At 38.3% G+C, this 11,150-nt stretch overlaps 1 protein-coding gene across 1 annotated transcript in view; it reads right to left on the minus strand.

The window, feature by feature from the left end:
* Positions 1-11,150, minus strand: part of LOC122556864 (histone-lysine N-methyltransferase NSD2-like) — a 278,778-nt gene that overhangs the window by 63,866 nt on the left and 203,762 nt on the right. The window contains exons 19-21 of the mRNA XM_043704119.1: positions 8,518-8,634; positions 6,018-6,159; positions 2,088-2,194 (exon numbers count right to left, since the gene is read on the minus strand). Of these exons, the coding sequence (XP_043560054.1) occupies positions 2,088-2,194; positions 6,018-6,159; positions 8,518-8,634 (366 nt within the window). The remainder of the gene's footprint in view (positions 1-2,087; positions 2,195-6,017; positions 6,160-8,517; positions 8,635-11,150) is intronic.

Consider the following 11,150-nt stretch of genomic DNA (forward strand, 5'->3'; position numbering starts at 1 on the left):
AAGATGTGTTTGGGGGGGGGGGGGGGGGGGCGGGCGGCGCTCTATATCGTGTTGTTAAGGGTTCAGGATTAAGACATTAGGGGATTAGTGAGTGGAATGGCAATGCGTTGGGAATTAGTCAGCAAACAAATTGCGATCCCAGGATTTGGACTGACAAGAAACATTTGCAAAAAATGTTAAAATATATTTCTGTAGCCTAATGTTACAGATAGTTGGATGAAAGAAAGTATATGCAGCATCACTTGCAATTATATCACATATGCTGTGACTATATGAATGGTGAGTGCAACCCTTACTGATAATAACAAATGCAGCCTTTCCCTATAAAAGGGCAGTGACTACACCTAAGTGCCATGGATGACAGTATAAATGCCAACCTTGAAATCCTTCCAAAAACAGAGGTTGACTCACACATCAAGTATGAACCATTGTTGTAGGTAGCTGCCATTTTGAAATGCAATAAAAAACAAAACCCAGTAATTCAAATTAAATTGACCCATAATAACGAATAAATCAATTCCGTAAGGATAGGTCTAACTATAACAAAAACTGTCAAATGTACTGTCTTTGGCATCTAAGAGTTCAATGCATTCATTCTGAGTCACTATGGTTACGGCATCATCATCAAAGATCCCACTTAACACATTTGATTTCAGAACCATCCCTCCACAATTATTTATTTTCCACTATGTCCATTAAATTGGATATTCTGCATTTTTTTGAACTGACAGTAGATTGTGTATTAATAGCATCCCAAGGTTTTATGGCAAAACCACTCAAAACATCAAGTGAGACGTATATTTTCACTCTTTCAAAGGTTTTTTCCCCCTCTGTCCATTATATACAAATATGTTCTTCAAAAGGCTTGTCGAGGCACACGTTCAAAGACCCTCCAGTAGATAATTAGTATGCTTTTCCCCGCCAAGGGGGCCTCCTGATTTAATTGGTTAAATAGAATCTAAATACAACCCACACTAATAGGCTGCATTTTTATGTAGGCCACCAGGACATATAGTCCATACATGACTGATCCACAATTTCTCTCCATCCTTATCTATCCAACCCATTGTCATGGACATCCACAAAGGTTCCTTGAATTTTTGGTATGGTTTTACATTTGAAAATTACCTTAGCTGTTGATTTTGATCCATATTGCTAATGAGGCTGAATTTGATTTTGCTGCTATTAGATAACATGCCAGTGGAAAGTGTTAAGTTTTGACATTGTGATTCAGGGTTTGATGTAGTACATACTTCATTTCTGAAGACAATGTAACCATTCATAATTTTACAGGACGCATTTCAAAAAGATGCTTCTCCAAATCAAACCAGTCCCTGTTCTTATGGCACAAGTAGCTTCAGGGCTGATTCTTCCTTCTTTCATATTTACATCAGTTTTCACGAACAACAGCAGACTGCTGCAGCAGATATTTGGCAAGTTAGCTAATGTTATGGAACTTTGGTTTGAAACCAGCTTTGCACTCCATTCTTCTTGCATCAGGTTCCATTTCTAGTCATTGTTTGCCATGCATGTTTTGCACTGTGTGGACATGTCTCCAGAGCATCTTCTCAACAAAACAGGCTGTATCACCTGCTTAATCTCATGTGACAACTTGTAGGATGGGTAAAACATCCATTTCTGAGATGAAAAATTGAGGAGATTCCTAACACAAGTATAGGACTACCTGGCAGAAACTGTTGAATATAGGCCTCTACATGATTTTTGGCATCAGAAAATGAGGCTGGCTTACACATCACGTTGACTTATATGCAGTGACCTACAGCACTTCATCAACTAGTGCAAATCCTTCTTTATTACAATGAAGAGGAAAATGTTTATACTCTTTATTGTGCTTTGTACCTGTGTAATATTTTGCATAATACTTTTATTTAGTTTATAAAAGTCTAATAAATTCTCAAATAAATTAATGTTTATGTTAATTAAGACCAATTTTCTGACTATAGCGTTGTAAACTGCAGATTCTCAAAATGAAAAATAAATAAATGAACAATCAAGCCTATGTTAAAGCAGTTTAAAATCTGATGCATCTTTGTGGCTATATTAGAATGAGGAAAGATATTTCCTACCTTAGGTGGTACTCCTAGATAGCCACTGCAGTTTGGGGCCCCACATTTACAGATCGTTTTTCCAGTGCCCAAGCATTCCAGGTGGTAATTAAATGTTAGTTCGGACCCTGCAAAAGTATCAATGTGATTAGATTTGCATTTCACCTTCTTGTGATATAGTCAATAATCACATCAAAACCGTACTTAATGAATTCCTAAATGTCACAAAGGAAGTTTCAGGCAGACAATTAAAGTAAATGAGGTTACATTCTTGTGTTTACTGCTTTCTGATGAGTTTATGTAAATAAATACATATCACAGGAGTATGGTTCACCCCCAATTATTGAATCCTGTTGAAGCAATGGGGGAGGAAATCAGGTGTACCCGAATTTCCAATATACATTTCTGTTACTTAAAGCTCTGTGCTGGAAACCCAAGACACCCTCACCTAAGTTTACTTGCACACTTCACATCTTTGCTTTCCTTAGTTTCTAAACATTGCCTTTTTAAAATTGGTCATCAGATACACCCTAAACAATTACTGAATTTAATATGCAATTATATTATATGCTACTTTTTAAAAATATGACTTAACAGGAGCAGAAGGCCACTTAAACCTTTGAACTTGCTCCACCATTCAAATACATCATGACTGATCTGGTTTTGTTCTCCACTCCACTTTTCTATCTGTCTCTTCACATGGCTCTCATAGAAAAAAAAAATCAATTTTCTTCATAAAAGGGAGACCGTATCCTCCTAGTTCCAATTTCCTCATGCCTAGGTTTATAGTACATAATAAATGATGTACTATATTAATGTATTGCTCTGTTTCTATATAGGATTCAAAGTCAATTTTAAAGCCAATGCTCCTTTATGTTATTATTAGAATGAAATTTTAAATTTCTCTATGGAAATTCAACATAAACTGATTGTTCCTAAGCTACCTAGATCAATATTGGTAAACTACACAGAGAAAAATGGAAAAATACAGTTCAAAAGCCATGTATATATGCACGGTTCATTAGATCTTCCAATTAAGTTGGTTGATTTGTTATCAAGATCTAATTTTGTTGCTAACTTTGCATTCAGATTCTTAACTATGACAGAGTGAATGATGCTGGGATACATACGTTCAGGAAGATCAAATTGAGATCGGTATTTTTCCAAACTCCCCAGTTTATTACATAAAGGTTGCGTAACATTTCTGGTCGAGTGACCCTTCTCAACCCAAAACGTTAACTGATTTCTCTCCACACATGCTGCCAGACTTGCTGAGCTTTTCCAGCAATCTTTTAATTTACAGCATCCATAATTCTTTTGATTTTTATGTTTGATGGACAATTGCCCAATGAATTGGTTTACTTGGTTGTGTATTAAATTGCAAGATACAAAAGACCATTTTTGGTGCCTTTGGCTAGAATTTTATCAACTTTGTGGAACAGCTTTGGAGGTTGGGCAGGAGTCAGGGATATGGTTACCATTGTGAAATTTGGAAATGGAGTTTATTTAAATTACTTGAATGAAGGTACGGAAGGTACATTTAGCAAACTTACTGATGATAAAAAGATAGGTAAGAGTAAGTTGTGAATAAGACACATGGATGCTGCGGGGGGGCACAGATAAATCAAGTGAGTGGGTAAAGATCTGGCAAATGGAATAGACCCTGGGAAAATTATCCACATTGGGAGGAAAATGAAAAAGAAGCATATTATTTAAATGGTGTGCAACTGTAAAGTTTGAGAAGAAGAATGATTTGGGTATATTTCTGCATATCACAAGATGTTAATATTTGGGTACATCAAATACTTAAGAAATATTAGAATGTTATCATTTATCATGAAGGGAACAGAATACTGAAGTCGGAAGATTATGCCACTGGTGAGATCATATTTTAAGAACCATTCAAAGTTTTAGTTATTTTATTTAAAGAAGGGTGTAAATCCATTGGAACCAATTCAGAGAAGGTTTTTGAGACTAACACCTAGAATGAGTGAGTTGTTTTATAAGGACAGGTTGACAGGCGAGGATGGAGTTTTGAAGAGTAAGAGGCAACATCACTGAAACATATAAGATCCTGAGGGGTTTTAACAGGGTAGATATGAATGTTTCCTCTTATGGGAGTATTGAGAACTAGGGTCACAGTTTAAAATTAGCATTGACCAATTAAAACAAAGATTAGGTGAATATTTTGTCCCAGAGATCGCAGGCGTTTGAAACTATCTTCCTGAAATTTGGTCGAAGGAGAATCTTTGAATATTTTTAAGATAAAGGTAGATGGATCTTTGTTGAACAAGTGGGAGAAAAGTTATCATGGGTAGGATTTGAGGTTACATCTGATCAGCTCTGTTTTAACTGAATGGTGAGGAAGGCTCAAATGGCAGAATGGCTTACTCCTGCGCCTTGTTTGTATGTAAAGCATTAGGCTGGCTCTCTGACATGCTACTGTCTCCTCATGCTATACCTTGAGGCAAGAATGGCAACCCATCAGAATGTGGCAGTTAATAGAGTTGATTTGGCAGTAAAGTTGAATTTTTGTGCGTCATTACAATTTTACCAAAGTTGACTGGAACCCATCAATGTGCATGGCTCACTAGCTCACAAGAAGCTATGCACTGCAGGAGGACCCATTGGCTTTAGCTGTAGATATGATCAGTGATTAATTGGGACAAATGGCAAAAGCTGCAATTAAAGTAGGTGGAGGTCTTACATTTGTAGTCTTTTAAGCAGCCTTCAGCCACAGAATGCTTTGGCTTAAGAAAATCATTCTGACACCTCCCTCCTCATCATGGTCTCAATACAGAACTCCTCTTTTGCACCCCCAGGCACAATACATTCAGTCTTATTGAAGCCACAGGGAAAGCTGCTGACCTCCCTCACAGGGTCTGTTTCTATGCTGTACATCTCTATGACTGGCTCACCTGTCAGCTCAACTCACTGTTTAATTAGACACGAATGACAAATGCAGGGACAGTCTGCTAATTACAACATCAATGAGCAGGATTGGACCTAGAAATGGTACCAATCCTTGAAAATGATTCAAATGGCACACTGTAACAATTAGAGCAAGGTGTAAACCAAAGGTCTGCTCACCCAACTTTCTAAACCTCTCCATTGTTCATCCATTTAGTTTTGGAAATCTACCCACATCAACAATATATCAATCTTTCCATTCTGCTTCAACAAATGATTACACTGGTTTCAGACTTTACATCATTTAACATCTACTCAAATGCTACCACATGATGATCCCACATTGGTATATATTTTAAGTTCTAACATCAAACTAAAAGTGACCTTGGAGTACAGGTTCATAGTTTCTTGAAACTGGAGTCACAGGTAGATAGGATAGGCGTTTGGTACGCTTGCCTTTACTGGTCAGAGTATTGAATATAGGAGTTGGGAGGTCATGTTGCAGCTGTACGGGACATTGGTTAGGCCACTTTTGGAATACTGCATGTATTTCTGGTTTCTCTCCTACTGCAAGGATGTAGTGAAACTAAAAGGGCTCAGCAAAGATTTCCAAGGATGTTGCTAGAGTTGGAGGGTTTAAGCTACAGGGAGAGGCTGAATAGGCTGGGGCTGTTTTCCCTGGAGTGTCAGAGGCTGAGGGATGACCTCAGAGATTTATTTCCCTGGGTTGGAGGAGTCAAAAACTAGAGGGCATTGATTTAGGGTGAGGGGGAAAAATCTAATAGGGATCTAAGGCACAACATTTCCATGCAGAAGGTGGTGCGTGTATGGAACGAACTGCCAGAGGAAGTGGTGGAAGCTGGTACAATTACAACATTTTAAAGGCATCTTGATGGGAATATGAGTAGAAAGGATTTAGAAGGGTATGGCCCAAGTGCTGGCAAATAGGATTAGATTAGTTTAGGACATCTGGTTGACAAGGACAAGTTGGACTGAAGGAGCTGTTTCCGTGGTGTACATCTCTATGACTCTATTCCTTACCAACAGCAATATCGCATAAAGCAAATAGTCCAACTCGAGTATCTCCATTCACTGTCCATTTCTGTGTCTCACAGTTTGGCTTACAGCTGTGATTCATGAAGCGTGAATAATTTCCTTTTGGGCCTGCATCAATAATCCGGTCCTGTTGATACGAAATTTTACAGTTAAAAACTTTCATATGCTTTATAGAGTTTAGAAATTCAGTGTCATTGTGTGAAGTATTTTGCAAAAGCATAACACAGCAGATAAAAATACATGCAACAGCAAAGAACTTATCTCAGGAAAATAAAACATTGAGACATGAAGGATTTTGTAGAAGTCCAAGAATGAATGGTGGTTTCTAATATTTTGAAAATTTTTACATAATGAGACTACTAATTAAGAGTACAGGTATATGCTTTACGCTGCATTCTATTAGCAAATGTTTTGGAACATTTGCAAATTCGAGGTGTTCCCTGAAGAAGACTGTGTCCATTTATTTTGTTTCAGCATGCGCTTTCTGGTTTCTGAACTACCTTTTTGTCACATCCTTCCTTAACCCTCTTAGTTGTTGCCTCTCTGCTTCTCACCCCAACACTATGGTTCACTACCTCTTCATCTCAGTGATTCCCTCTCTGACTCTCCTGCTCACTGTATCTCTCTCGACCTTCCTGTTTGCCACTTCCTTTCCTAATGCCCCAACTCAGTTTTACTCCTTAACCCACCTGCTTGTCATATCTTGCCACCTACTCCACACCTCCCAATCAAAAGCACTGTTGCTCATTTCTTCCCTTTCCCAAACCATTGCTCACTCCAAGACTTTGGGATAGGATAAAAAGAGAGATGGAGAGGGCAACTGTGAATAGGTGGATCAGACAGTGAAGCAGAAAACCGAGGGTAAGGAGAGAGGTTCAGGGAGCACCAGAAAGGTGGAAAGCAGGAAGATCAGGGAGGGATGTAGGCAGGTTGTGAATCCTGAAGCGGAACAGTCAAGGTAAGGATCCTGAGACAAGTATTCAGCATCACCTAGAGAAGGGATTGGCCCATGAGACTGAAACCAGTGTAAAAGTGGAATCTGCACTGGGAGCTGCCCCTGTAGTTGGCTTATACTTCAATATGGGGGAGAAAGCTGACTGGTGAACGCAGGTAAGTTTTTCCACTATTCTAATTGGAATAAATAATTTTGAAAGTTACAGGATAGCAGGCCAGCACACCCTGTACATCTTGCAGATGTGTGAAGTCATGGAAACACCATGTGTCCCAGATGGACACAGTCAGGAATGACACAGATTTTATAAGCTTAAACTCTATGTTTTGGAATTTGTGAGGCATCTCAAGTCACTGATATGCATCCATGAGGCAGTCTACATGACTAGTATGTTTAGGGAGCTGGTTACACTGCAGCTCTGAAGTGCACAGGCAGTGAGAAAATGGCAGTGTGATTCTTCAGTTATTAATAATTACAAAGTTAGTAAGAGAATCTTTGGCTACGGACATTCGAGGCAACCAACATATTTTGGGAAGTGATTTTGTTTAGCATGTTTTAATATAAACTGTGGTTTTGTTTAGGGAGACATCAGTTGTACTAAACAGAGGATAGCTATACTTTGTAATTACACAGCATCAGAAAATCCTAGTAATAGCTGAACATTTACGACAACACAATAACACAGAGCTAGATGTACCCAAATTTATTTCAGATTCAAATAAAGATTTTCTCTCAAATAAGCTTATTAAATAGAGCATTATAAATTTATATTGAAGTTGAAATGATACTTCAGAAGTTTATCCATCTTTTCATGATTTATCATTTGATAAATGAAAATTTTACACTAATAACCTTTATTGGTTGAGATGCTTACAGATAAAACAGAAAGCATTCAGGCAAATATATGTAAAATGAGGCACTGAAAGACACAGAAATAACAGCTGGCAAGTCACCAAGTTATGTTTACTCGCTCCCTCTGTAGAATGTGCCTAATGTTCAATATAGGCAGAACAAAAGTGTATGCCAGTTCTAAAGATGTAAAGCACCATTGCTCTAAATTATTTTGCAAGTTTTTGGTGTCAGTGAGATGTGGGATATCTGCGCTGGAGAAAACAGAACACTTTTCATTTAAGACACAGAAGATCTTCTTAGTATGGTACCAAGCACATACAGATCAGACATAGCAATTATATGCCATCTTACAGTCTCTGAGATTATTAATTAGCTGTGAGTAAGAAGCAATTTTGTATTACGGGCTATTGCCAGAACTCTAGTATGACTTCCCAATTTCACTTGAAAGCAACCCTCATCAGCCAGAAGAGCTTTCAATTCAAGCAGTGCAGGGTGCATTCAAACACTGATTCCGAAGACCACTCATCAATTGTCACTCATCTTAATTGCTGATTGACAATGATCATATGTCTTCATTTTGAGGACCAGCTGATTATAGATCAGTGATGGTGTTGGATTTACTCACGTTAATGAGAATTCTATTTTTAGTTCCAGAGACCGTTTTTAGCTTTTTCAAATTACCTTGTCAAGAGTAAGCATGTAGAAGTTGGTGATGTCATGTTCCTGTGCGTATTTTATTCGAGCATAACATTCCTCTTCATCTATCACCTCACCCACGTACTCATTTACAAACTGTCCCTATGACAGAGGTACAGATTCAGCAGTGTGAACATGGACACAGCAGATATCAAAATGCTAAAGCATTGTTCTTCAGGGCTTTACATTTTTGGTTTTATGTGACACACTGTTAAAATACAGTCAAAATTAGTACTTTAAATGTATTAAGCTTATTATACTCTCTGTAATTATCAAAGTAGCATCAATGTAGATAATATTTAATTGATTCTTTCAATTTTATAATCAGTGAGAAGAAATAAGTTAAGAATTATAAAACTATACTTCATCAGACAATATAAAACACCATTTCATGAGTTTCACAGTCTAACCATTCCCAGAATAAAATGTTGGTCAGTTTCCAAAGGATGAAAACCACACAGAAGCCAAAAGATATTCCAGCCAGCAAGGTAAAAGTGGGATATCTGCCTCTCAGCATCTGGAAATTCTGCCTGTCTGAGATGTTGCCATTCAGATTAGCCAGTAACCTGTCACAAACCTGGCAGCCCCAGAACTTAACATCATCAGATATCCGAACAGAAGTAGGCCATAAGGCCCATCAATTCTGCTCTGCCATTCAATGATTCATGACTGATCTAATAATCCTTAACTCCACTTTTCTGCCTTATCCCTCTAACCATTTGACTTCTATACGGAGTGACAGTCTTGACAGCTCTCTATGATAGAGAAATCCATAGACTGGTTACCTTCAGAAAAAAATCCTACTTACCTCCTCTTAAATGGGCAATCCCTGACGAAGGAATTATGCCCTTTCAGCATCAAATCTGTCAAATCCCCTAAGAGTCTTGCATGGTTCAATGAGGTCACCTCTCACCCTTCTAAACAAGCCCAATCTATTTAACCTCGCTTCATAAGAAAGTCCCTGTAAACCCAGAATCAAACTAATTAACCTCCTCTGGACCGCTACCAAAACCAATATATTTTTCCTTAGATAAGTGGACCAGATGAAGTTTTAACTGAGGCATAGTTACAACGCCACCAGAAATGGATCTATCAGAACAGAAGTTCAGCGTAAGTGTGATTGCTTCGTTTGTGGCCACAGTGACAAATTGAGCTGTTCCTCACGTGGAGAAATCTGCCACATCATCCCTGGTCCATCTTAAGTCGTTAATAGGTCTCCAGATTTTCCATGGAAGGTTGAAACCTGGGACTTCACTATTTAGGATTGGTGGAGCATTGTGTCCAGTTCTGAGCACCACACTTTGGAAAGGATGAAAAAGTATCAGAATGTGTCCAGAAAGGATACATGAGAATGGGAGCAGAAGGTCTTCAGTTAAATAGGAGAAGGTTTTCCTTGGAGAAGAATAAGGAGAGATTTGACAGAATATTCAAAATCATGAGTAGTCTGGGCAGATAGGGAAAAGTCATCCCAACTGGTGGGAGAATAGAGAACAAGAGGGCACAAATTTAACATAATTGGCAAAGAAGTAATGATGATGCGAAGATGATGTTTTCTCACTGTGACTTCTTAGGATCTGGAAGGCACTGCCCGAGAATGTGATGGAGGCAGATTCAACTGACAAGGAGGAATGTGCAGGACTATTATCTGACAAGGAGGAATGTGCAGGCCTAAGGGACGAAGACTGGGGAGTGGTACGAAATGGATGGTTCCTTTGAAAAACCAGCACAAGTGTGACAGGTCAATGGCCTTCTCTCTGCTGTAGCAATTTTGCCATTCTGGTTCAATTATAAGCTTTGCTGTTGGTGCTGTTTGCAGATAACCAGGTGGCGTGTCATTAAAATGTAGAGCTGATGTCAATTTGTACGGTGTGCTTGACTACGAGGTTTCTTATCAGTGCATGCTTTGATGTTATCAACAGAAGTTAGTTACCAGCTATTCTTTTTCTTACCAGCTATGATGCCCCTGCAGATATTAGGAGGCTCAATTTATGCTACCACAGAAAGCTAATTTTGGCTAAATTGTAATTATCATTTCTTATCTGATTCCTAACCAGATATTGCAACAATCTGTTACATTATTTATATTTCAATTTCACTTCCAAATGACATGCGTCTATGATCCAGCTTCTGGTGAACACACTGATAAAGACAGGTCTCTTATTCTAGCACTATGCTCATGGAACCAAATTCCACAGCTTTATAAGTGTGCTGCTGGGATAAGGAAGCTATATTGTAAGAATGAAGCCAGTTCATGATTATCAAGAGTCAGATTTTAAACAGCGCTAATCTAAAATCAGCTAATACCAACAGACTGTCCAACTTGGGAAAGTTGGCAGAAGTCACAATCCTAATCTTACAACAATACATGCATATGTGAAGTTCCATGCTGGGTGACTTGAATCATATCATGACCATGCATACTAACAATTTTTTTCCTGTATACATGCTTGGCTTACTGAAGTCAACTATAATGTCCCACTGGCTTCCCCAACTAGAAAATCTGCTCGGTGTATCTTAGCTTCACACTGATCAGTGCATTTATCCATCAGCTACTGTGAAGGCATTTTAATAATTATAATGCCAAACACTGACCGAGTTAAAAATCTTACTTTGAAAAA

The sequence above is a fragment of the Chiloscyllium plagiosum genome, chromosome 14, assembly GCF_004010195.1.
Source record: "Chiloscyllium plagiosum isolate BGI_BamShark_2017 chromosome 14, ASM401019v2, whole genome shotgun sequence".
In the NCBI taxonomy this organism is placed as follows: Eukaryota; Metazoa; Chordata; class Chondrichthyes; order Orectolobiformes; family Hemiscylliidae; genus Chiloscyllium; species Chiloscyllium plagiosum.